The sequence below is a fragment of the Cannabis sativa genome, chromosome 9, assembly GCF_029168945.1.
Source record: "Cannabis sativa cultivar Pink pepper isolate KNU-18-1 chromosome 9, ASM2916894v1, whole genome shotgun sequence".
In the NCBI taxonomy this organism is placed as follows: Eukaryota; Viridiplantae; Streptophyta; class Magnoliopsida; order Rosales; family Cannabaceae; genus Cannabis; species Cannabis sativa.
Window position 1 is genome coordinate 27910838 of NC_083609.1, and position 27265 is coordinate 27938102.

Genomic DNA, 27265 nt, shown 5'->3' on the forward strand with positions numbered 1-27265 from the left:
AACATGTATTTTCAACGTAGAAAATACCCTAAAATCTTACTCCAAGCTCAACAAACATAAGTCCCAACCAAATCATGCAATTTCACCAAGATTAAACACCAAACTTAACAACATGCATACACAAGAACACATCAACTATACATGCTATTAAACCATAAAATTCAGCAAGGAAAATCAATTAGAAACTCAATTAAAAACTGTAGAGACTACCTCAAGACTAAGCAAGAATAATCCCCACAATCAAGCTCCAAAAATTAGCTCCAATTCACATCAATTTTCTTCAAATTCAACTTGAAATAACAAGAGGGTTTGGGAGAGAGAGGGGGTCGGCCAAGAGTGAAAGTAAAACCAGAAAATTGCATTTCATTTCATCAAAAATCAATTTTAATCAAACATAGTAAATAGGGGTCAAATGACCAAAATGCCCTCATGGCTTATTATTCACACCTACACCCTTACAAGGGTAAATAAGTCATTTCAATACTCAATTAATTTCAAATAAATTTCAGATTATCATTCATCAAATAAAATGCCAAATTATCAATCCAATTTACATTTCGGGCCCGAACGCGGTTCGGCCCGAAATTCCTGATTGTGACTATACCGCGCTAACCTGTCAGAACACACCTGAAAAGACAACACATGCATACTATATAATAATATAGTTCTATTAAGCACGTAATTAAATTAATTTCATCATTTTACCCTTCTCGGGTCATAATTACCAAAATACCCCTGGCTCACCAATGGAGTCTTTAATATATTAAAATTCATATAAAATCACATATATTGAACTATATAATAATATAATTCCTCCATTATACATAATTATCTAGTTAGGGTTTTGCTAATCCATTTCTTAATTCCGGGTATTACATTCACAGTGAAAAAGAATCTCAAATTGTTAGCTAACAAATTCAATATGAATAAGACTTAGATGTCAATGTGTAGAACTGGAGAAAAAAGAATTGAGGCAAATAAAAATAATTTCTTATAATTGTCTAGCCACTAAATATTTAGAGTAAAATTCCCAAATTAACAGATGGAAGCATCAAATCTTGGCTTGTAAAAACAAACCTACTGTTGTAAGACTGCAGAGCACATTAACGATTAACCTATTCAAGACCAGCCCTTTTTTTTTATCAACATCACAATAAGCCCTTCCTTAGAATCCTTGATTCCAAGATGTAAAGCAATTTAAGTTATTTTGTCCAAACACTCAAATCTCTCCCTCAATATATTCTTTTAACCGGATATTTCACATATATATAAATTCATAATAGATTTTAGGTACAACTCATGTATGGCTAATGGTAGAGGAAAGGATTTAAAGTGGAGTAATGATGTTTAATCCAACCAATCTGAGCGAAATTACCTTTCGCCGATCAGTTAGTGAGAGAAGAAACACAAACAAGCCAATAAATCATGAAGCTTTAGCATGTATGGTTACCGTCTTCTGCCTCTGAAATGGTGGTTACGAATCCTTAGAAGCTAAACTTCGAAGATCTCAATGGGAGTAGCAGTGTTTTTTGAGAGGTGGAGAAAGGTTTCAGCAAAATCTAAATGAGAGGGGAATAATGGCAGGGACAAAATAGGTACAGTGTTTGAAAATAAAAAGTAGAAATAAAAGACTAAAAAAGAGGGTATAGAGTCTAATTTCCAAACATCAACTCCTCGCAACGCATATAACTATGTCGCAAAAAATGGTACAGATAGTCTTTGTGAAAATTCTTACAAAACAACACTACCACCTAAAACACACATGAAACCTCATGCATCAAAAGAATTCCAAACAACGTACCCATGAAATAAAATAGATTGAAGCCCACCATCATCACACAAAACGTAGTTTAACAGAAACTACTATGACATAGAAAGTGAACCAACCAAAATAATCCCTACTTGAAACTTCATCAAAATGTTCACTTAAAAATTGTCACCACTCCTAACCAAAAACAGAGCCGACTAGTATCAATATCAATGAAATCCTAGACTTTAGCCACAAAGAATACAGCGATCTAAAGTTGACGAAACACAATTAAACCAAATGAAACATAACAATAAAGCTAAAAACAGCATGATATGATAACTATTGAAAAGAAAACAGACTCGTGATTAACAACTCAAAATAAGTCTTCCTACCGATTAAACCAGTTAAATCAAAAGAACCACACTAAATCAAAATAGAATGTAAAAAACTAGATGTAAAATTCTTAAAATGCAGAAACAAATTCATGAAGAACCACATCATGAATCAAAACAGAAAGTAGAAACTAATCTTTAAATTCACTATAAAGCAAACACAAAACAAATCATGAGGTACCTCATGAAGAACATCTCTATTCAACTAAACAGGCAACAATTAAACCCCACCAAAATCCCAACAACACAGTTATCCAACAAACCCCAAAAAATGCTCACCCACAAAATTTTGAATATAAATCTCTGATAAAACATCGAAAACAAAACATTCCAACTAAAAGACAATCACAGAAAAGCCAATAATAACCCCAAATAATATTGCAGAAAGCCCCATAACTTCCAGAAAAATATAAACAAACATCCAGCGATTACCAACCAACAATAAGATAAAAAAAAAAAACCACCAGTAACAACATAGAATATACTTAATAAAACCATGAAAGGGTGAAATTGTTGTACCTTCAAAAAGATGGTTAATCCGCTTGAAGAAACTATATGTTAGATCTATTTTTGGTTCCGCCAAAAAGACAGCCTAGATCCAGTCCTTCACCTAGTAGTTCAAACTCATTACAACTCTCAAAAGACATTCGAAGCTCAAATAAAAACCCAGAAAGCCAAGAGTGTAAAAGGTGTTACTACCAAATCTTAAATTTGAATTTCTTGAAACTATAATGTTTATAGCTGTTGGAGAGAACTTATTTCATTGATTAATATATTATTCATGACTTGTAGAAGAAATCAGTTTACAGAGTCTTGAACACATTGGTTTATTCTCCCTTCAATTAAGTAAAGAACACAGGCATTCAACTTTGATATCTATATAAATAATTTCAGAAGCATTTAGTCAATTACATTTTCTAGATAGAATTCAATGAGTACATAGTAAATATATGAAATTCTTTTTCTTTATTAGTCAAAACCGTTGTCCCCAAATCAGGGACTAAAGCACAAAACACACAACCTATTAGGATAGTCACTGTCTCTTCTCTCTCGGGTCCAAAATTGACTCAAATCCGATTCCAAATATAATAAATCCCCACAATGAGCTTAACTCACAACCAATTCCTCCTAACAAGCTCACAATACTCACCAAACTCTTAGCCACCAACACTATCAACGTAACATCTAACTAAATCTCTTTAGTGAACATACATTGGTAAAATAACACATTACCTAATTCGGATGGTCACTCTCTCTTGATCCAAAACTGACTCAAATCCGATTACAAACATAATGAACTCCACAATGAGATTAACAACCAATCCCTCCTAACAAGCTAACGATAGTCATCTAGCTAATTCCCTTTAGTGAACAAAAAAAATAGTAGAATTCCTTAGTGCACAGCACAAGATACTTGACAGACTAAAAATTCAGCTTCAATTTTGACTCAAACTATCTTTGAATAACAAGACCGCTAGACCAATAGTTCGAAGAAGTCACAGACGACACAAGCTTCCGGCTGAAGAGTATATTCAATACTAAGTTAGGACGCACGACTACTCTTTATCTTTAATATTTTTGTATTTAGTTACTTTTTAACAATGAAAATAAAATGTATGCATAGAACAATTTTAACAGTATAATCTCTCTAAGCAGCAGTATCAAGGACCAAAAATACCGACGAAAATAAAATGTCAACTTCAATAGTTTTGCTAGACCTGATTCAACTTCCTAGCTACTACAGTGCATCCAATAGGCAATATAAGCATAACCTAACATGAATGGCCAGTAGTACTATGCACAGAAAAGTATACAAAATTCCTTATTATAGAGAGCTGAAAGAAAACTTGCATTGTTTCTTCAAGTCCTTCCAATATCTTCAAAATATTATAAGAAAGCAAACGTACTTGACAGGACAAAAAAAGACTGAAGCTCTTACGAGAGCTAAAGGTTTTAAGTCTGATGACCCATTTTTCATTGTTCTAATGCAGCCATCGTTTGTTGGAGCTTCATATAGTATAGTAATTACTTAATTAGATTCTTGTTACAAGTTCATCCTTTGGGAATGTTTGTCATATTGACATTGTTCTTTTGTCAAGGTTGTACCATTTAGCTTTGCGAAAAATCACCTCCTAAGTGTGAGTAAGCATGAAGATGTGATCCTTAAGGTTCAGGATGAGCGGATTTGGCCTGTTAGGTACTATTATAGAAAGTATACAGGGCGTTCGCAATTCAGATTCGAGTGGGGTTGGAAGGCCTTTGCTAGAGACAATGATTTGAAAGTAGGTGATGTTTGTGTCTTTGTTAAGAGACAGAACATTGGGATAATGTTATTCGAAGTTGTTACTTTTTATAAGAATGGAGTACCAAATTCCCCTGTGTTACCAGGTAATTAATCAAGAACTCGATTATTTTATAATAACAATCTAGGTGAGAATTATAATAATGTTGTTGACATATATAAGTGTTGTTTTCAGCTGCAAATAACAGAACCCCTTGTGTGAAAGTTGAGCCTTCTTTTACTAGCAATAATTATGACAATGCAAGTATGATTTCACATGACATAATTCCAAAGAAAGAAGTAATTGAACCTTCATATAAAGTATGTGGAGAATCTCCTGAACTTGAAAATTTTATAAGAAATCAGGAGTTGAGTAGAAAAGAAAAGGATGAAGCTTTCAAGAGAGTAAAAGACTTTAAATCTGAAGATCCCTTTTTCATTGTTCCCATGCAACCATCATTTGTTGGATCCAAATCCAAGTATTGTATGGTAAATAATAAACTTCTTAATTACAAGTTTATCTTTTCAAATATGTTTCTCATATTGATTTTACTCTTGTGTTCATCTAATGTCTAGGGTATGCCATCTCTCTTTGGAAAAAAGTACCTTGTCGGGACCAGTACTAGTCCTCAAGATGTGATCCTTAAGGTTCAGGATGGGAGGACCTGGTGTGTAAAGTACTATGTCAGGCCACTAGGAACATCTTCGAAAGCCACAATCGAGGGTGGTTGGAAGGCATTTGTTCAAGACAATGAGTTGAAAGTAGGTGACGTTTGTGCCTTTGTTTTGAGAAATATCATTGGAATAATATCATTCGAAGTGGTTATTTTTCATGGCAATGGAGTAGCAACTTCCTGTATGTTACCAATACCAGGTAAACAAGAACTCTGATTTTAATAATATACATTCTTGATCATTATAACAGTCCAGGTGAGAATTATAATAATGCTCCTTGCATGAAAATTGAACCTTCTTGTTCTAGCTAGAATTATGATAAAGCCAGTACGATTCCCTATGACATAATTGTAAAGAAAGAAGCAATTGAAAGCACTCCCCAAGAAAAGTCGGCTTATATACATTTTGTTTATATATTTAATTTAGAAAAGTTTACAAAATACTATTAGTCAAGGCATTAATAATAAGATGCTTTCATCTTCAGGATTTGGCATAGTTTCTGAAGCAGCCAGCAAATTTTGCTCAAACAATCCTTACTTCGAAGTGAAATTGAGATCATCTCAAGTGCGTGGACGTCCAACAATGGTATGTAGAAAATGCTGCTCATTCATATACATTATTATAATGACATCTTTGTATCAAAATTGTCTTTTTTCTTAGATAATTCATTATATAAATTCTTGTTTGTGCAGTATATTCCAATGGCTATTGCAAACCCTTGGTTTGAGAAAAAGGCACAAATTGTTACTCTTTGGGTTGGTGAGGAATATTGGCATGTGAATTTAACTGTTAATAAGGGGTCATCATCTTCTGGATTAGATCATAGGTTTTCTGGTGGATGGCATGCATTTGCAAGAGACAACTCTCTTCAGCCAAATGATGAATGCATCTTTGAGCTGATCAACAAGAATAAACCTGAGATTAAAGTTACCATATTTAGACAAAATGGGATTTCTCAAGAATAGGCTGTTGTAATTAATTAGTTTAGCTACAATTTACCACATGTGAAGGGGTTTCTTTTGTTGGGATAGGTAGGTTTAACTGACACTTAATTAATATGAAGACTAAAATGGTTGGTTTTGTACATGTTATTGGTGTTTGTGAGTTTGTGATTCTCTTAAGCTACTACACCCAATTGATTTCTACACTTCACTTGAAAGTACACTTTAAACAACTTGATTTAGCATATCTTTTAAAAGGGAATTCTGTATGCATCAGAAATGAAGGAATCTTATAAAGAAATGTTAATTGCAACTTGGATAATATGGTTTGAAAGGAACAGTAAAACTCATCGCAAACCGCTGAGAAATCCACAACAAGTGATGATATGAGTCTATTCTTATTGTATTGAATACGTAATGAGCAAAATCAAACTAATAGAATGTCTTCAAGAGTGGATATTGTTAAGGCTATCTTTAGTTTAAGTTTCAAGTCGATTTTAGAGTTGTTTCTTTTGTTTATGTTATTTTTTAGAATGGTGTTATACTTGATTTTACTTGTTTCAGGTCCCAGGTATTAGAGTTTAAATTCTACTAATTGGTGAAAAGACGGAATAAACTGGAGAAAAATCTGCTGAAACTGGCAATTTGCTTCAATTGTCGCGACCACCACAATCCATAGTCGCGACGAATTATGTGGTCGCGACTAGGCTTTAGGAAGTTACAAGAATGGGCTAAACACGAGATTTTTGGGTAGTTTTTAAATTTTGCCATTTGAAGATATCAACGTTAATTTCTATATAAGGGTCTCGTGTTTTAGAAGCAAAATACTCAAAAATTAAACCCTAGAACTAAAGAAGGAAGCAAGTGAAGCAATTGTGGCAACTTGGAGCGAGATCACCAACTAGTTCTTTCTTTTCCCTTTTTATTTCTTCATGTTAATTTCTGTTTCAATTTTTATTATGGATGTGAACATGAGTTTTATGAACTAAATTCCCAATTTAGAGATATAATGAATGTTAAATGATGTTTCTTCAATTTAGTTAATGAGATTATTAGTTTTTCTTCTATATATTGTATGATTTGTTCTTATTTGTTTTAATTACATATTTTAGACTGGTCATCTTAAATGTGATTTATGATCTTAATATGAAATCCGAAAATTGAATATTAGAAATGCTCTAATAAGACAAACATAAGTTTTGATGTAAAACGGGAGTATTTACATAGCTTATGCAATTTTTAGATTCTGAATTTAATGCAAATTATATGTTAATTTACTTCAGAGATACAAGTATATAATATATGATTTACGACTTTATTGATCTGAGAAGAGTTAGGGTTAATTTGATAATTTGTCATTACCAAAAGAGAGAGAATTAATAATTAACGTTAACAATTGGGAAACGGAACTAACATGATTCATATTCCTAAACATTCATCCATAATTAATTACACTTTTTATTGTTATTTTTCTGTTTTTCAATTTTTAGTTATTTAATTATTCAACCTTATTATCGATTTTACCAAATAGAAACACAAATCTAATTTAGTGGTATTCAATATTAATTCCCTGGATTGACCTCACCTGTGTGAGTATAAAACTGCAATTTATCACGTATACTTGTGTAGCTGTTTACAATTTGCGTAATAAATGCTTATGCTGCTGCCATGTACTCAGCTCCAACAATTTGCATATTAGACTTCCAACTCACTATGTTTTTACACACACAAAACACCATACTAGTAAGTGATTTTCTTGTATCTACATTTAACAATTGTACGCTCCAATGCACAATAGCAAAATAAAATATAAATTGACATAAAAAATAATTATTAATAATGATAATTAATAAAATAATTATATTTTTTAATTTAAATAATGATAATATTGTAATTAAAAAATATGTTAAAGTTAATTAGTAATGTTAATAGCAATATTATAAGATAAAAAAAAATATATTAATTTCATGTGTGCTAAATTTGACACAATGACATGTTTTATATAAAATTAAAAAACAAAATGCGTTTCATGTACGATTATATTTTGTTGTGATATTTTTTTTTTAAAAAAATTAGTTTTAATTTTTCTAATTATTTTGAACTTTAAAAATAATAATTTTTAATTAATTAATTAAGTTATTATGAATATATCATTTGAATAAATAAATATGAATTTAAAATACATATTTCTAATAATTGATAAATCAAGATATTACACATCATCATTTGAGTTAAAAATTTATTTTCATGACCATATCTTACTTATATTTAAATGAAATCTAATAATTAATAATGACAAAATAAATATAAATATATTTAAGTAAAGGAAGAAAATATTATAAATAAAAAAAATCATCCTACAAAATAAAAATCTATAACAAAGACTATTAATAAATTTATGGAAAACTCATTATATTATTTTAAATTTACTATCATAACTGTATCTCATTTGTAATATTCACTATATTCAAAAATATTATCATCATCACTGTATGTTACTTATAGTCATTACTATTTTTTTAATAGGTTTGTTGTAAGTAAAACAAATTAAATATAGAATTAACTATATATTTATTTTTATACGATCTGTAAAAATATATACCAAATTATTGGAATTAAATTTTGACAAAAAAGACTAAAAGGTTAATGCATGAAGAAGGGAAAGAAGAGAAGATTATAGATAGAGTATAAGAGCTTGACAATTACATACATGTTTTAATGTAGCCTATGTAAAAGCTACAAATAGTTCTTTATATTTTAGCCATATGAGACATCATAAGCAATCTTAGCTTTGACTTTGGTAATTGGTATGTGGTACGGTTATAGTTAACAGATTTTTTTTATTGGTTTATTAATTTATATAAATTATAAAAAATGAGATGCAACACCCTAACTAACATAGGCGTATTACGTGATTTTTAAATATACTGTGCAGCTCGTTGCTAATCAACGAGATTTATGGAAAAACGTGATTAATTAAAATTTTTGCTTTTTAATTAAAACTTATAAAATAATATTACAAAAGACTCGGGATCCCGATTATAAAATCATTTACAAAAGATTTAACTGATTAACTGATACATAAAATAAATGTCGTCTAACGACCAATTACAAAAATCAGCCTCGCTGTCCCGATGATCGTACGCTCGGGCCTAACTTAGCCCCAGACATGTACAATCTTCACAAGCTCGCTCACGGTCCATCGACTTTAGCCTTGCCTTTACCTACACATAAACGTAGATGCGTGAGTCGACGGAATCGAGTAAGAAAAGCATAATAATACTCGTACATAATTCTAGCTGCCGTGTCCAACACGATGCGAGTCCCGCTCTTTGCCGTGTCCAACACGATGCGAGCCCTTCTTGCCATGTCCAACATGGTGCCGAGTTACGAACGTTCATAGGGACGGTACTATTGACACGTAACAACTTTGATCGGTCGAGCCGGTCATACTCATTCTTGGTCATACTCCATCCTGTACCGACGTGTTACTATATCCTCACGATCGGTCGAGCAGGTCATACTCCGTGCTGGTCATGCTCCGGCTGTCAGGCGGGATACGTCAATAGTACGGAACCACCAACCAAGTGTCGGCTGATCGGTCAAGCTAGGTCATACTCGGCTAGCCGGGTCATACTCCGGCTACATGCGACGTGACGAGGGTTGGATGGTTCGAAGCCAACATACATAACTAATGTAATCTAATAGGCTTCCTACATGCACGCTAAACATGTAATCTACATATGCATCTTGTTATACTAATCTTACTGGATTCGAATTCGGGTGTGCGTCAACTTATTTGGAACTTTAGGCTGAGCGGCGGATTACGAGCTCTAAACCATAAAAATCACAACGCTATAAGTGACACGCTAAATCACTTCCCGGGGACTTAAACTAGGAACTAAAAGTTTCCCTATCGATAAAAAGCATGGCAATACCCCTTAAAACATAAAAACGAGGAAAAACACGGGTTACGAAAATTCCCCACGGCGGACGGTTGCTTGATCGGAATTCGGTTCGGGAATTCTTGGACCCTCATCCGGAATTCCGGTTGCACAACCGGAATTCCAGTTCCTCGCAGGAACTTTTCAAAAATTCCTAACTCATTCAAATCGAACCCAATTCAAACCAAACTTTCTAGACCTGCTCTAAATACCCCAAAGAACATTTTCAAGGCACAAAAACAACCCAGAAACCTCAGATACAAAATTTTCCATTAAAGCTCAAGCTTTGAGTTCTAAACTCAAACTTGAGCAAATCCCTCTAACATGCATTCAAACCTGGTTATTTCTACTTAAATATGCATGATTAAGCTTCTGAAAACAACTAAAAATATCATCAACATCACAGCAACAGAATCTAACCAACTTTCTTTGAAAACCATATTTGGAGCTAAAAATTCCAAACTTGAGCAAAGCAATTAACATTCATTACTAACAACCTAAATAACCACAAATTAACATGCTTAAATCTCAGAAACAACAACAAGATTTCAGCAGCAACAAAATCAAAGATTCAAGCATGCATCAACCATTTTCATCATAAATTTCAAGAAAAACAAGGTAAGAAACTAAAACAAAGAAATACCTCAATGAAAATCACTTTGATCTTGCTAAACCACTAGAATCAATCAAGCAAAACCTAGCCCTTTGCACAGCCACAACAGTTAGAAAAGAGAGAGGGAAAAGAGAGAGAAAGCTTTTCCAATTTTTTCTAATTTTTAACTTAGTAATTTTTTTGATAAAATGACATCAACTCACATTACATAAATCTCATTTCAGCCAAATAATACTAAAAATAAACATTTATTTCATTTAATAAACTCACATAAGACAAAACACTAATGGGGCAAAAAGACCATTTTGCCCCTCCACCATAAAACCACATAAATCATACTAAAGGGGTATTTTTGGGAAATTCTAAATTCTCGGCCATTCCCGACATTCCCAATGTCTAATAAACCGTCCCAAACTAAAAACATGCTAAGTTGTGATTTCTCTGCGGCAGAAACGCCGAGGTTCAAAATGCGAGACATAGGAAATGCAAAATATGAAAACTACTGAATAACATAACCATGCATTTCTGAATTCCATAAATAACAGTATAATAAATTATTTAAATAGCTATAAATAATTTCATAATTAATTATAAACAACTGCTAATTTCCAAATTAACTAAGCGGGCTTTACATGAGAAAACTTAAATATATAATGGTTGTGATATTTGGGAATTATACGATCAGTTTGGTGATATAGTTTAGAGATTTTTTTATTGGTTAAATAATTTTTCTGGAGAGTACGGCTGAGAGAAAAAATGTGTTAGATATTTTAATTTTTTTGTAATTTAAAAAGTGATATTATTAATTATGTCAAAAAAAGTAATATTATTAATAAATAAATGGTGTGTTTTAGATTGATTTATAAACCGACTTAACAATGAGAAAAATGGGAGAAATAAGAAGTAAGAAATATTCTTTCAAAAAAAAAAAACAGAGATGAAGTAAGAAAGATGGTTTTAGAAATCAAATATGCATGCATGGCTTACGAGAATTAGTTACAAATTAATAAAACACTAATAACATGTACATTAATTAGCAACCATTTTAGTCCTCATATTAATTAAGGGACAGTTATAAAAAACAAACCCCTTTAGGTGAGTAAATTGTATAAGTAGAAGATTTGGTTGTTAAAACTTGTATATATATAATTACAAGAGTTTATTGTTGAGCCATACTACTTTCACTTTGTCTAAATATGGTAACTTTGATCTCTGCAGATTGATTCTTGTTGATCAGCTCAAAGAAGCAAACATCACTTTTCTGAAGAGAGTTGTCTCTTGCAAATGCAGCCCATCCAGAAGAAAACTTATACTCTGGTCGCTTATTAATAGTTAAATTCACATGCCAATATTTCTCACCAACCCAAAGACTCACAATTTGTGCTTTTTTCTCAAACCAAGAGTTTGCAATAGCCACTGGAATATACTGCACAAACAAGAATTAATATAGTGAATTATCTACAAAGAAAGACAATTTTGATACAAAGATGTCTATGAATGAGAGCAACAACTTGTACATACCAAATTTCCATTTCCACGCAATTGATGTGCTCTCAATTTCACTTGGAAGTAAGGATTGTCTGTAAAGAATTTGGTGGCTGCTTTAGATGAAGGCCTCTTATTATTATTATTAGTGCCTGTGCCTTGATTGTCATGATCAGTATTTGCTTCAGATACTGATTTTGTCTTATTTGTAGCTGAAAACAACAATTGCATAATTAAGTTAACTCTATAGCCATATTTGCATTCAATTATGATGATGATAATAATAATGATGATGAATATATACCTTCAAAATTACCATAAGGACTAGTCTTCCTTATCTTGTTGGGTCGAGAGTCTAAATCTTCATTAGAGTCATCAATATCAACATTATGCTCCTGAAAATGATTAAGATAATTAAATACCATAACATTGAACTCAGAGTTTACTTAAAGAAAAATAACATTAATTAATTGTGTTGTGCAAATTTATTCCAACTCTTTTTCTATTAATTCATACCTTTCCATCACTACTTTTGGTGAATTCTGCCTCCTCTGTTGATCCACATGGAAGCTTAGGAAATATTTGATTCGATAAGGACTCACAATATTTCACCCAAAATGCTTTCGAAATTTGCTGCACAAGATAAAACCATAAAAATAAATTAATTATGGAACATAAATTACCACTAAAGTTAAGCTATTACCAGAAAACATAACTACACACTGCAACCGATAAAAATACATGTATTGTATACATATATTCTACTCATCATACAAATCAAAGAAGCACCTTTTTCAAGTTGCAGAGATTACGATTAGGGATATACAAAGGAATCGAAAATTGAACATATCACAAGAACTTACTTTAACATGCCATCCTCTAATTTTGGCACATTGACAATATTTCCAAAGTAAACAAATTAGACAAACTTAGGGTAAAATTACAAAATCACAAAATCAGGGCTATCTATAAATATATGAATACATAATAAATTTGGACGAATCTAACCACAAAATCAAGGCTATCAAGCTGTAATATCTGGTGTGCATAGATAATAAAATAAATAATCGAAAAATAATGAATTGAAGTTGATGCAGAGAGAGAGAGAGAGAGTAGAGTAGTAACAATGTATGCTTACCAACTTGGTGTTGGGAGGAGTTTGTTCAATAATAATACTGAAAATTTGGTGAGCAGGAAACTGTGTCTCAACCTGGGCAATATGACTATAAGAATCAGAAGAAGCCATTGTTGAACAATTTTTTCGTTTAATTTTGCTGTGAAACAAATGATTTAAACACTATTAAGTAAACAAAAAAGAGGGAAATATATAAGGGAAAGTTTCTTGTGTATCAAGTTTGGGAAACTTTCCTATTTATTGATATAAAAATCTTATAATTCCAAGATTTTTAACGGGAAACTTTCGTGTTTTTTTTTTTTTTTTTTTTTTGAAAAGTCGTTTAAAGGTATAGGTTACAATAAAAAAAATAAGGTTAGGTTTACAAAAATAAGATATGTATTTTTTTTAAAAGAAAAAAAAATTCTGGAAATTTTTTTAGAAAAAAAAAGAATATAGAAAAATGGGAGTTAAATTTACACTCAAAATACCTAAGACTAAAAAATAGGTATGACTGTATGAGTACATTTCAATTTTTTTTTTTTTTTACAGATAAGTTAAAATATATTTTTATTATTTAGTGAAATTGTTAAAATACACAAGTTTTATTTTTATTTTTAATAAATATATTCCCCCAAATTAATGAAACTAAAATTGTTTTTTAGTGCCTGAAACTGTTTTAAAAGAATAAATTCATGTTTAGTGTAAGTTATAATAAGGAATAATTACATAAGACACAATTTTTTTTTTGTAAAATATTTATATTTTTACGTTCAAATAATATATATATTTTTTTTTTACATTTTTACGGTTTTTTGAGAAACAACACGAATCAACATGAAAACGACATAAAAGTAACATCAAAATAACATCAAACTAACAATAAAAAATAACAGATAATAAAAAATCAACAACAAATTAACAAGATTACAATATAAAAAGACCGTATTTTCTGTAAATAAAATAAAAAAAATCGTAAAAATATTTAAAATTCCGTGAAACCGTATTTTTGTAATTTTTTTTTTGTTGTTTTTATGTTTTTGTGAAATAATCCCTTATAATAATTACAGTGTCTATTAATTACATTATGTTTTAAAATATAATGTGGTATGTGTTGTTAATGATATATAAATTCTTAATATTTTATTTGTCAAAATAATTAATAATTATATAAGAAAACAATATTTTTTAATGTTAATATTTAAAATAAAAAAATTATAATAATTACACTCAATTTTCATAGGGCCATAAGATTCGTAGAGTGTAATTGAAACTCCTCAATAACTCTTAATTACACAATTACAGTGTAATTATATACATGGTCATGGTCAACAAACATGTAAATTGTGCAATTATCTCCAACTACACTCATACCCTGTTATCTTTGGTAAGCTTAGAAATACTAACTAATTTTTAGTGATACTTATTTAGTATTGGAGATGGTCTAATAAAAAGATAACAACAATATGTGACTGGTAAAAAAAAAAATTGAGAAAGTTTATTGTCCATTTAAAGGCATATTCAATCAATCCATATATATTGGACTTACATTGAACTTACATGATAAATAGATGTAAAATAAAATAGGCAATAATTAAAATTTTAATATAACTAAAGATAATAATAAGTCTAAATCCGACCATATTTTAAGGAGTTGAAATTGATTTGCTTGTAGGATTGAAAATTGATTTTGATTTTCCTCATTACATATCTCAATACAATAAAAATACTCATATCATCATTACTTGTTAAGATGTAATCTTCTTGTTGGTTTAAAGTATTTTTTAAAGTGAACTTTAGAAATCAAATAGGCATGCATGGCTTAAGAGAATTAATTACAAATTAACAAAACACTAATAACATCAACATTAATTAGCAACCATTTTAGTCCTGATATTGATTAAGGGTCACTTATAAAAAATAAAACCCCTTCAGCTGGGGTAAATTGTATAAGTAGAAGATTTGGTTGTTAAAACTTGTATATATATAATTACAAGAGTTTATTGTTGAGCCATACTACTTTCACTTTGTCTAAATATGGTAACTTTGATCTGTTGATTCTTGTTGATCAGCTCAAAAAAGCAAACATCAATTTTCTGAAGAGAGTTGTCTCTTGCAAATGCAGCCCATCTAGAAGAAAACTTATACTATTGGTGGCTGCTTCAAATGAAGGCCTCTTATTATTATTATTAGTGCCTGTGCCTTGATTGTCATGATCAGTATTTGCTTCAGATACTGATTTTGTCTTATTTGCAGCTGAAAACAAAAATTACATAATTAAGTTAACTCTGTAACCATATTTGCATTCAGTTATGATAATGATGATGATGAATATATACCTTCAGAATTACCATAAGGACTAGTCTTTCTTATCTTGTTGGGTCGAGAGTCTGAATTTTCATTAGAGTCATCAATATCAACATTATGCTCCTAAAAATGATTAGGATAATCAAATACCATAACATTGAACTCAGAGTTTACTTAAAGAATAATAGCATTAATTAATTGTGTTGTGCAAATTTATTCCAACTCTTTTTCTGTTAATTCATACCTTTCCATCACTACTTTTGGCCAACTCTGTCTCCTCTGTTGATCCACATGGAAGATTACGAAATACTTGATTCGATAAGGACTCACAATATTTCACCCAAAATGCCTTTGAAATTTGCTGCACAAGACAACACCATTAAAATAAAATAAGTAATGGAAGATAATTGATGTTAACAATATAATAATGTATGGTTACTTACCAACTTGGTGTTCGGAGGAGTTTGCTCAATAATAATATTGAAAATATGGTGAGCAGTAAGAGGAAACTGTGTCTCAATCTGAGCAATATGGCTACCAGAAAAAGCCATAATTGAAGAGTTTTCCATGCTTTAAAAACACTAAATAATGAAGGGGAAATATGTATGGAAATAATTAAGGTGAAAACGCAGACAACAACTCTTTGTTGTTTCTTGTGTCTATGATCAAGTTTAGTATTCACACCCCAAACTTTCCCTTTTTATAGATATTCAAATCTTATAATTACACCATTTTCATTTTTAACGGCAAACTTTCTTTTTTATAGTTTAAAAAAGTATAGGTCTTTTTTTTAAAAAAAAAAATATTATTTTATGGAAATATCTTTTAAAAAAACGTTAAAAATATAGAAAAATAGGAGCTACATTTCCACTCCAAATACGCGCCTATGAGTACACCCTAATTTTTTTCTTAGAAAAAATAATTAAAAATAATTAATCAATTAACAAAATTATTTAATTAAATTATACATATGACATTCAAAATGCCACATAATCAATTTGTATAACTTAAAATAAGATGAGAAAACAAGAATAGTTCAAAAGAAAAAAAAATCAGACGGCGTAATTTGAAAATAAAAATTGTTCAGAGAAATATATCCAATTTATTATTTATAATTTTAATTAAAACTGACTAGGATAATTTGATAATTTATCTATTTTTTTTTTTTTTAAAAAAAAATATCTCTATTTTCTCTCGACTTCTGGGAGGATATTTTGATGTAGGCCCTACACTATTTTTTTTCTCTCTTAATATTTTCTTTCCTTTGACTTTTCTATTCTACTAAACACAGTCTACAACTAAAGCTGATGATACCCTCTGACTCTGCTGTTTGAGTTTTTGTTTCAGAGAAGAAAAAAAATGAAAAAATTTTCAACCATGGCTTTTGATAGTCATATTGCCGAGGTTCAGATAGAAATTCCTCCTACTGCTCACCATATTTTCAATACTATTCTTGAACAAACTCTTGAGAACACCAAGTTAGTAAGTATACATTATTACTAATCCCTCTCTCTCTCTCTGCATCAACTTCAACACATTACATTTCTATAATTTATTGTGTATTGTATATCTATTCTATATAAAGTGTGCATATATAACTGAAATTTTGGTTTATGAGAAATTCATGAGTGACTTTTTATTTTTATTTAATAAAATAATAAAATATTATTTATATATAATAAAATAATAATAAAACAAATCCTATTAATATTTGAACTGATATTAAATATTCGCTTATACCATCAAAATTTGCACTGCCCACTTCGCCTTCTCTGCCTTTTGATCGATATCAAACCTCAAATCGACGTTTGATGGTGGAGTGACATAGATGAGAGCAGGTTTTTAACTGTTCATGTATGGCTTATTCTAACACAGATATCCATGGAGATGGTAGTGGTTGTGCTATGTGGTTTGGTGACTTAATTGATATTGAATAAATTCCTGGGGGTGGCCAAGATGTATACATGCGAATGCCAGCTTTAGAGTTAAGTAAGTATAAACTTTAGCCTTATATTATATACTATTAAGTGAGATGTTTACATTTATTTGTTGTGTTTGTCCTACAATTTCGCTTTAATTTTCTTCTGTCTCGGGACGATGACAATAAATAAAAAAATTAGAAGCAAAAGGTGATAGTAGATTGTAAACATTGATCGCTGCAAGTGTTATTGGAGCAGTTTGTGGGATGATAATAGCTGGATATTTCATTCGGAGAAGCTTATTTACAGGTAATTATTGCTCAACAGAAGAATAATCCATCTGAATTAATTTGAAATCAGAATGAGTGGCAGTGGAGAAGGTGAGTCCTTGGAGTATACTCCCACATGCTTTTGGCTTTGTTTTCGGTTTATTGCGATTCCTTGGCTCTTGCTGAGTCTCTTACTGTTGCTTTTCCTGTTTCTCGAGCTCCTGAGGTGATTGAAATTTTGGGATCTTTTTTTATGTTTGGGCTGAAATTTTGGATGAATCACTGATTGAATGAAGTGTTTTTGTCTTGTTTGCTTAGGTGAATAGAGTTCAACGAACTCTTGTGGAGGCTTGGGGTTTGATTAGAGAGACATCTGTTGACCCAACATTTAATCATCAAGGTAATGGGTTGTTTGTTTCACAAAGTTATAATTTATAATTTGCAAGTGTTTAGTGAACTAAATTGAAGAGAGTGGTTTTACAGATTGGGATCTGAAGTTGCAGCAGACAATGGTGTAGATGTTTCCCCTTAACTCAGAGTGGTTTTAGTGGTTTTATTTCTTATCTTTTTTTTATTTATTATTTTTTTTTGTTATTTAGCTTTTGTTTTATTTTTTATCTTTTTTTATTTATTATTTAGTTCGCCATAAAGAATTTAAAAATTAAATATCTATGTATTCCTTTTCCTATTATAATTTGGATATTCTTATTCTAATTTATATCAGAGCTAGCTGAGAATAATAATATGTCATCAAAAAACATATGATGTTATTGAAATTAAGTTAAAATAAAAAAATATACTAACAATCTTATTATGCATTTTACAGTGCTATAGCATATGTTGAACTTGATGACAATACAAAGAGCCTATCTGCTGTCATGTTCGCAGATATTGTGAAAAAAATATTTTCGTGTAATGCTGCCCAACTAATGAAATATACTGCAGAGGTGTAGTTTTTAAAAAATTAAATAGTTTTACATGCCTTTCATAAGTTGATTTTTTAATTAAATAAATTATGCACACCATGTCTAATCATCTTAAATGAAAATACATCACTGTTTGCAGGAACACCGCCGCTTTGTCGACACTACTATATTTAATTTATCAAAGAAAAAATGGATAATCCAGATATATGCGGACCCGGCTAGAATGAAAAGTACAAAATACAAAAATTACACTATTGTCTCTATCAAAGAAAATGAAGATTGAAATCCACCAATGACTATCATTAGTTTTCTTATCTACAATTTTTAGACTAATGCTATCTTCAATTATCAACAATTTAGAGATTAATTTTTAATTTTCTTTTATCTTACCCCCATTTAAGTAATGTTTCTTTAAGTATTGGAACATCAATTTTTAGTTTATTTTTGAATTAACTTAAGAACATATTTAAATCATTAAGTTTTCTTAAACACTAATATATTGCATTCAGTAATAATAATCTCACTTTCAAATAACATAAAAAAAACCTAGCATAAAATTTAGTATACGTGCCTCGCACGTAGTTTTTTGCTAGTATTTATATATATGTATGTAATTATTTTGGCAATTTTTTTACCCTAAGTTTGTCTAATGTGCCAAAATTAGAGGATGACATGTTTGTAAACCTGCATGTTAAGTCTTTTTGATATGTTGAATTTTCAATTCCTATATTATAATACTAATCATAGTTTCTACAACATGTAAAAGGTAATTTGTATGATGAGGAGAATGTATGTATACAATACATGTATTTATATAGGTTACAGTTATGTGTAGTTATGTTTTTTGGTAGCTTAACTTTAGTGGTAATTATCCTCCATTAACATTTTTTTTATGGTCTTCTCTTATCCAGCAAATTCCAAAAGCATTTTGGGTGAAATATTGTGACTTTTTATCGAGTCAAGTAAAGCCTCCATGTGGATCAAGAGGGGAGATAGGATTGATGAAAAGTAGTGATGGAAAGGTATTAATAGAACAGGGTTGGAATAATTTTGCACAACACAATTAATGCTATTATTCTTTAAGTAAACTCTGAGTTCAATGTTATGGTATTTACTCATAATCATTTCCAGGAGCATAATGTTGATATTGATGATTCTAATGAAGATCCAGACTTTTCATGGTTTTCTAAAACCAGAGACAAGTCTCCATTACCTTGTTCTCGGCCCCACAAGAAAAGGAAAACTAGTCCTTATGGTAAATCTGAAGGTATTCATGATCATTTTAAAACTGATTAAGCCATATAGTTTTAGCTGTTCTAAGGAGCAAAATAATGCATGACAGTGAAAGATAGATATAATTCTCATGTAATTATTAAATTTTGTTGTATGTTTTGACTAATCTGTTGAATAAGTTTTCAGTGAAGTTTGATTTGTCAGATAACATAAGTGGAGAATCTTCCCTACCAAGATGGAAGGAACCTCAAAATATTGTAAGGAAGCAAATGTTTACTGGAAAAGAAAAGGCTGAAGCTCTTACGAGAGATAAAGGTTTTAAGTCTGATGATCCATTTTTCATTGTTCTCATGCAACCATCGTTTGTTGGAGCTTCGTATAGTATGGTAATTACTTATTAAGCTTCTTCTTACGAATTCATCTTTTGAGAATGTTTGTCATATTGACATTGTTCTTTTGTCAAGGTTGTACCATTTAGCTTTGCAAAAAATCACCTCCTAAGTGTGAGTAAGCATGCAGATGTGATCCTTAAGGTTCAGGGTGAACGGATTTGGCCTGTTAGGTACTATTATAGAAAGTATACAGGGCGTTCACAATTCAGATTCGCCTGGGGTTGGAAAGCCTTTGCAATAGACAATGATTTGAAAGTAGGTGATGTTTGTGTCTTTGTTAAAAGGCAGAACATTAAAGGTTGAAGCTTTGAAGATAGCAAAAGATTTTAAATCTAAAGACCCCTTTTTCATAGATCCCATGCAACCATCATCTGTTGGATCTAAATCCAAGTATAATATGGTAATTAATAAGCTTCTTAATTACAACTTTTATCTTTCAAATATGTTTCTCATATTGATTTTACTCTTGTATTCATCTCATGTCAAGGTTATACCATCTTTGTTTGCGAAAAAGTATCTCTCAGCATCAGTAGTGGTCCTCAAGATGTGATTCTTACGTTTCAGGATGGAAGGACTTGGTCTGTCAAGTACACTGTCTATGTCAGACCGCAGGAATATCTTCGATATTCAGGATCGAGGGTGGTTGGAAGGCATTCGTTCAAGACAATGACTTGAAAGTAGGTGATGTTTGTGCTTTGTTTTGAGAAAGAGCATTGGAATAATATTATTCGAAGTGGTTATTTTTCATGAAAATGGAGTAGCAAATTCCCCTATTGTACCAATTCCAGGTAAACAAGAACCCTATTTTGTAGTAATATACTGTCTTGATCATAATAACAATCTAGGTGAGAATTATAATAATACTCCTAGCCACTATTATTGAATGCAAATATAATTCAACCTTTTTCTACTAGCAATAATTGTAAAGAAAGAAGTTTACAAAACCAGTATCTGAAGAAAATACTGGAAATCAAGGCACTTATACTAAGAGGCCTTCATTTCAGGACTTAGCATAGCCTCTGAGGCTGCCAGCAAATTCTTCTCGAACAATCCTTACTTCCAATTGAATGTGAGATCAGCTCATGTGCGCGGACATGCACAACTGGTACTTAGAAAATGTTGCTCATTCATATCATTCTGAATAAAGTGACATATACATTATTATTATGACATCTTTGTATCAAAATTGTAAATTTTTTTAGATAATTTCATACCATGAATAAAGTACTAATGATGAATGTTTGAATATTGGCCACTGCAGTATATTCCATTGGCTATTGCAAACTCTTGGTTTGAGAAAAAGTCACAAACTGTCATTCTTTGGGTTGGTAAGGAATATTGGCATGTGAATTTAACTATTAATAAGGGATCATCATCTTCTGGATTAGAGCATAGATTTTCTGCTGGATGGCGTGCATTTACAAGAGACAACTCTCTTAACCCAACTGATATATGCATCTTTGAGCTGATCAAGAAGAATCAAGCCGAGGTTAAAGTTATGGGATTTCTCAAGAATAGGCTGTTGTAATTATGTATGGAAGTTAATTATAGGAACCAAATCTTCTACTTATTTAATTAGTTTAGCTACAATTTACTCCAGCTGAAGGGGTTTTGTTTTTATATAACTGACCCTGACCCTTAATCAGTATCAGTATCAGAACTAAAATGGTTGCTAATAAATGTACATGTTATTAGTGTTTTGTTAACTTGTGATTCTCTTAAGCCAAAATGAAGACGTATCTTTTATAGGGATGTTCTTTATGAATCATAAATGAATATGAAAACATATTGAGCAGAATTAAACTAATAGAATGTCTTCAAGAGTGATAACAATTGAGCAGATGAGGGAAGGAGTGGATGAAACAATTTCAACTCCTTGAAATATGGTTGAATTTGGACTTTTTCTTTTCTCTTTAGATAAGCCAATTAAGGCAGCCTTATCTAAACCGCTCTATAATTACTCAATTAACAATTTTATCTATTTATCAAAATGAATGAAATTTTAGATTCTCACCCATGGACTTAGAGACTATAAAATACTAAAATTTAAAATTATATGTTTTTGATTAGGGATTTTTTATGAGGGATGGTTTTTTTGTGTTACAAGTATGCTTTTAGTTTCCAGCAGAAGTTTTAGCTTTTTTGTGGAATTAAAATGGACTCATGATGTTAAATTACCTGCCAATGGGATCTTTTCAAGTTTGTTTTCTTTGGTCTTAACCTTGGAGAGTCCTCTAATTTAGGAGGCAATTCGTGTTGTCGTGTGATATTCGTGTTTGTGTTATGCATATTGATATTGATATTGATATGTATAATTAGTCAATCTTAACTCGACTCATATATATTTCGTGTCAATAAATCTCAATCCGAATAAGAAATAATAATGTATGTGTCACTTTATTCAGAATGATATGTATAATTAGTCAATCCTAGTCCGATTCATATATATTTCGTGTTAATCTAAAATAAGAAATAAATCATAAAATTAAAGAACAATAAAAAAAGAAAAAAATAATTTCCCAAAAAATTTCTCTTTTTCTCGTTCTCTCTCACTGCCCTAAATCTAAGTAGTCGTCCACCACCATTCTCCTCCGTCCCATACATCGCCACCATCTTACGGCCCAGACCTCACCACCTGAGCATCCTTCCTTCTCGTCCAGACCCTTCATCGTGAAGTTTAACCCAAGTCGTTGCGAGCCCAAAATGATCCATCCCAATCGCGAGCCCAAGTCGATCTATCCCCGTCGAAGCCCAAGAAGAAGAAGAAGAAGAAGAAGAAGAAGAAGAAGAAGACCTTACAAACATCAATTGAACGACAATGGTGGCTTGAGAAGAGGCTTTGCGTGATGATGAGAAGCTACATATGGTGATTGTGCGAAGACGAGTGTGAAAGCTCGATAAGCTTGATGAGAGAGTAAGAGATGACTTGTTGAACCCAGATCTGAATGAGGTTAGATATGAGGAAGAAGAACAAAAGGTAAATATGTAATTATAAAACTTTAAAAAAGTATTAAAGAAAATTTTAAAAAGTAAAAATGTTAAAAATTAGAAAGGATAATATAAATGTTAAAAATTGGTCAAAATAGTCATTTTGCGTAAAAATTCTTATTTAAAATTACTTGTAAATGTTTAAAATATTTTGAATAGTTTATAGTATTTTTAGTCGAATTTTTCTTCATTGTGTTTGTTATTATTTAAGTTTATTTGTAAATTTTTTTAAAAAATTAAATAATTTATTGTGTAGAAAATAAATTTTAAATAATTATTTATTATATATTAAAAAAACAGTCATATTTGAAATTTATTTTCGGTACTATTTAGATATGGATAAATACTATTTTGGACCTTGTGTTTTGTAAAAGTTACTGATTGGACTTTTTGTTTTGTTAAATGACAAAATGGACCCTGTATTTTCCAAAATGACAAAAATAGGACACTGAGTTTAATTTTTGGCAACTTTTTTTTTAATATAAGACAATTCCTATTACGGACAAATATAGAAAATGTAAACAGTTTTGTCATAGCACTTTTAGATCGGATTATAAATAAATTTTATTTTGATAAAAAAATTAATTAAGGATCTTATTTGTATCATTTTAAAAAATACAAGGTTCATTTTGTCATTTAACAAAACTCTTTAGATATTTAGTCGTATATCACCTCATAGTAATTGTTGTGTATGTGGTTGTGAGAATGATACTATTGCACTACATTTTTTTTACTTCACTTTTTTCACAAGATATCTGAAATAATTTCATTTTGCATTTCTATTAAGCCAAAACGAAGATGAGGAATTTAAAGAGGTAATCTTTATGGATGGAAATTCTGGAGAAGGAAGCTGACAAATAAATGCTAATTTTTTTATTTTTTCTTTCGCAGTGATAATTAAATATTAATTACAATTTTTAGGGTTCGTTTGGTACGTCGTATTATATTGTATTTTATTGTATAGTATTATATTGAATTGTATTTTATGCAATATTTTTATGTAAAATTATATGTGGTATTAATTTTTATGGACACCTAAGTATATAATATTTTAGGATAAATTAAAGTTTAACATAGTATTATATAAAAATATCATATATAATCTAATTCAATATAATATAATACAATACGACCTAATACGACGTTCCAAACGAGCCCTTATGTGACGTTTGGTTGGAGGTAATGAAATGGAATGGAATGGAAAAGAAATAATTTTTATTCTATTTCTTTGTTTGGTTGCATTTAAAACTATTGGAATACCATTATGATAGAATGACTATTCTATTTTAAAATGGAAGGAAAGACCATTCTAATGCAAGATTTGAAAAAAATTTAATAATTGTTTTTATCAATTTTTTTATGTATTTTAAATTTTATTCCATTTCTATTCTAATTTTCATTAGCATTCATATTTCTACTAGCAAAAAACTACGTGCGAGGCACGTATACTAAATTTTATGCTAATTTTTTTCTATGTTATTTAAAAGTGATACAATTAAAAATTAAAGAAAAAATATTATTAGTTATTAGGTGATATAATTATTATGTGTATCTAAATGTTATAGTTTATAATGTTGTCAATTAAAAGTGAATACCGAATGCAATATATTAGTGTTTAAAAAAGCTTAATGATTTAATTATGTTCTTAAGTTAATCCAAAATAAACTAATAATTGATGTGGGTACCCATGCTTTGTACCTGAATCCACAGAAAGACTAATCAATTTAATAACGCAAGACTAATAAAAGTAACCTAACAAAGCCTAATTCATCATGTGGTTACCTAAAAAATAATACATAATAAGGGGTTTAATTAGACCAAATATTCACATGGTACAGAGACATAAGTGATTGTATTGATTTGTATCATCACTAACCAAATATAATTAGATCTGGAATGTTTATCAGGAAATCTGAACGGGGTTCAACCATGAAATTGTTGGGAATTATTTTACCAGGATCTTAGATCTACTCACAAGTATGTTGTTTAACACCCTAAATATGAACTTTCTAAAACGATAAAATAAACACATATAAAGTTAAGAAAATCTTACATTGGTTGCAGCGGAATTAATGTCTCCTTCCACTCAGATCTCTAACCCTTGTATCCTTTCTGTCGCAGAGTATTATCAAGATCTGAGCCCGAATGTCTTTCTCTTTGTGTGTGATCCTTCACAGTCTTCCAATCTATGATTGAGTTACCACTTGCTGTGTGTGGGTACTTACTCTATCACTAAGGTTCAAAATTTAGAAGAAGAAAAGAGAGAGAGATGATTTCGGCCAATAGAGATAAAAGGGAAGGCTCAGTTTTCTGAAGAGAGAATTTTCTGTCAGAAGATGTTGTGAAAGCATGTATTTTGACTGAGCCATCATTTTCTATTTATAGGCAATTACTAGGTTTAGGTTAGGAATTATTTGGCATTAAAATAATGAAAATATCAATTTGAAAATCCACATAAAGTGGCTGGCCATGGTGTGTGTAATGGGCCCCACTTGGTTTTGCAGTTTTCACAAATTTTATTTCTATTTTCTCAAAAACGCCAATTTTCCAATTCTAACTATTTAAATGCCAAAACTAATTATTTAATAACTAAAATAGATTATTAAATAATATTGTCATTTAATTTAATTATTAACTAGAAATATAAAGTCTATTAATAAATAAATAAACCTAGAATCTCTTTTCTTTACAATTTCGCCCTTACTTAGTGAAAATTCACAAATTAGACACAGTCTAACTTTAGAATTATAATTGATTAATCACAAATCAACTATTGACTCTTACAAGCAGTATGTTCTCAACTAGAATGGGGACCATGGATCTATATGCTGAGCTTCCAATAAGTGAACCAAATTTACTAAGTAAATTCCTACTTATTAATTCTTCGTTGAATCCACTCTTAGAACTTAGAATTGCACTCTCAGACTTATATAGAGCATATTATATGTTCCACGATATAGATATGCTATCTCATTTAACCATTGTTATAATCTTATTGTGATCAAAGATCTTCTATATAGATGATTTACATCGAGATGGGATAATTTTACCGTTCTCACCCCTCAATGTATTTTGCCCCTTAAAACACTTAGCTACCTGTAAATGATGTTTAGTGATCTAAGTATTAGTCACTTAAACAAGAGCTCATCCATTTACTTTTATTTGCTAAGCTCGAAGGGAATCATCACTTGACTTCTATACACCAGTAGAAGCTATAGATTCCATATTTATGTTCAACACTCCCACTCAATCATACTATCATGTTCCCAAAATATACGTATCACCCTGACCCAAAAGTAGGCTTAACTAATAAAAAAAGAACATGAATAGTACTCCTGAGTTGAGCCTAAGCATATCAGGATTTAGATTCTTTTAATCTTAAGATCAACTACTGATATTGACTTGGAAAGATATAACGGTAAGTTTATAATATCTTAACTAAGTTGCAATATCGGTCCAGTCCAATGTATACTCCATACATTCGAAATTAGTATACTTTAATAATGTCCTGGAAAGAGCATAACACTTACTCCAAGTGTAAGTACACATCATCGCTGATTATCACATTAGTGTAAATCGAAAACACTGATGAAACAGGGACTTAGTCTTTTGATTCATATGATCACAATCACATTCCACTGTGTTGACGATACTGTAATTGTGAATAAACATATGATCTGGATTTAACTGATTTTGTGTGTAAATGTAATAAACATATTAAACCATTAGCATGAAAATTCATGCAAATTAACATAAATCACTTCAAATTTCTTATATTGATTACTAATCAGATTGTAAAGAGTTTTATTTAGGGCATAAAATCCAATAGAAATCTAGCACGAAAACAGAGAGAGAGAGCAAACCATAATGTAATAATACAGTTCTAACCAAACAAATCAATCAAATATTTGAATTAACAAAATAGAAATTACAGAATAAGGAATGGCTGAGAAAGGAAGAACCATACCTGCGAAACCCCCAAAAATAAATTAAAAATCAAAATTTTACCATCATAAACACAAGCTTTTTGAACATC

The 27265-nt window shown here is 30.4% G+C and overlaps 4 protein-coding genes and 1 long non-coding RNA gene across 8 annotated transcripts; 4 read left to right on the plus strand and 1 right to left on the minus strand.

The window, feature by feature from the left end:
• Positions 1-4015: 4015 nt before the first annotated feature.
• On the plus strand, positions 4016-6239 carry LOC115723557 (B3 domain-containing protein LOC_Os12g40080-like). Of its 2 annotated transcripts, XM_061103591.1 has the most exons (5): positions 4044-4530; positions 4620-4912; positions 5000-5297; positions 5583-5683; positions 5791-6239. In XM_061103591.1, the coding sequence occupies exons 1-5, from the start codon at positions 4470-4472 to the stop codon at positions 6061-6063; spliced, it is 1026 nt and encodes a 341-aa protein (XP_060959574.1). In that variant the 5' UTR covers positions 4044-4469; the 3' UTR covers positions 6064-6239. The 2 variants fall into 2 exon arrangements, with proteins under 2 accessions (XP_060959575.1, XP_060959574.1); XM_061103592.1 differs by lacking the exon at positions 4620-4912 and having other exon boundaries at positions 4016-4530.
• A 5390-nt stretch (positions 6240-11629) lies between these two features.
• LOC133031103 (B3 domain-containing protein REM19-like) lies at positions 11630-13381 on the minus strand. The gene is made up of 5 exons (XM_061104422.1): positions 13220-13381; positions 12598-12714; positions 12386-12476; positions 12118-12293; positions 11630-12022 (listed from the first exon to the last, which is right to left on the minus strand). The coding sequence occupies exons 1-5, from the start codon at positions 13325-13327 to the stop codon at positions 11756-11758; spliced, it is 759 nt and encodes a 252-aa protein (XP_060960405.1). The 5' UTR covers positions 13328-13381; the 3' UTR covers positions 11630-11755.
• A 3832-nt stretch (positions 13382-17213) lies between these two features.
• LOC115723259 (uncharacterized) lies at positions 17214-18760 on the plus strand. The gene is made up of 3 exons (XR_004012933.2): positions 17214-17916; positions 18009-18090; positions 18174-18760. It is a non-coding gene; the product is annotated as an uncharacterized LOC115723259 (long non-coding RNA).
• A 570-nt stretch (positions 18761-19330) lies between these two features.
• Positions 19331-20909, plus strand: LOC115723442 (B3 domain-containing transcription factor VRN1-like). Of its 3 annotated transcripts, none has more exons than XM_061103593.1 (4): positions 19331-19638; positions 19748-19883; positions 20036-20235; positions 20314-20909. In XM_061103593.1, the coding sequence occupies exons 1-4, from the start codon at positions 19618-19620 to the stop codon at positions 20542-20544; spliced, it is 588 nt and encodes a 195-aa protein (XP_060959576.1). In that variant the 5' UTR covers positions 19331-19617; the 3' UTR covers positions 20545-20909. The 3 variants fall into 3 exon arrangements, with proteins under 3 accessions (XP_060959576.1, XP_060959577.1, XP_060959578.1); XM_061103594.1 differs by having other exon boundaries at positions 20041-20235; XM_061103595.1 differs by having other exon boundaries at positions 20054-20235.
• LOC133031336 (B3 domain-containing protein REM19-like) lies at positions 20807-21769 on the plus strand. The gene is made up of 3 exons (XM_061104819.1): positions 20807-20891; positions 21246-21346; positions 21503-21769. The coding sequence occupies exons 1-3, from the start codon at positions 20807-20809 to the stop codon at positions 21767-21769; spliced, it is 453 nt and encodes a 150-aa protein (XP_060960802.1).
• The last annotated feature ends 5496 nt before the right edge of the window (positions 21770-27265 follow it).

Excerpts from the sequence above, each read along its gene's own strand:
- LOC115723557 (XM_061103591.1), top strand. The coding sequence starts at position 4,470 with ATGTTATTCGAAGTTGTTACTTTTTATAAGAATGGAGTACCAAATTCC. Across the intron at positions 4,531-4,619 it reads AAATTCCCCTGTGTTACCAG|CTGCAAATAACAGAACCCCT; the intron begins GTAATTAATCAA and ends TGTTGTTTTCAG. Across the intron at positions 4,913-4,999 it reads CCAAATCCAAGTATTGTATG|GGTATGCCATCTCTCTTTGG; the intron begins GTAAATAATAAA and ends TCTAATGTCTAG.
- LOC133031103 (XM_061104422.1), bottom strand. The coding sequence starts at position 13,327 with ATGGCTTCTTCTGATTCTTATAGTCATATTGCCCAGGTTGAGACACAG. Across the intron at positions 12,715-13,219 it reads CTCCTCCCAACACCAAGTTG|CAAATTTCGAAAGCATTTTG; the intron begins GTAAGCATACAT and ends TATCTTGTGCAG. Across the intron at positions 12,477-12,597 it reads CCAAAAGTAGTGATGGAAAG|GAGCATAATGTTGATATTGA; the intron begins GTATGAATTAAT and ends AATCATTTTCAG.
- LOC115723442 (XM_061103593.1), top strand. The coding sequence starts at position 19,618 with ATGAAAAGTAGTGATGGAAAG. Across the intron at positions 19,639-19,747 it reads TGAAAAGTAGTGATGGAAAG|GAGCATAATGTTGATATTGA; the intron begins GTATTAATAGAA and ends AATCATTTCCAG. Across the intron at positions 19,884-20,035 it reads TCCTTATGGTAAATCTGAAG|TGAAGTTTGATTTGTCAGAT; the intron begins GTATTCATGATC and ends ATAAGTTTTCAG.
- LOC133031336 (XM_061104819.1), top strand. The coding sequence starts at position 20,807 with ATGGAAGGACTTGGTCTGTCAAGTACACTGTCTATGTCAGACCGCAGG. Across the intron at positions 20,892-21,245 it reads GGATCGAGGGTGGTTGGAAG|GACTTAGCATAGCCTCTGAG; the intron begins GCATTCGTTCAA and ends CCTTCATTTCAG. Across the intron at positions 21,347-21,502 it reads TGCGCGGACATGCACAACTG|TATATTCCATTGGCTATTGC; the intron begins GTACTTAGAAAA and ends TGGCCACTGCAG.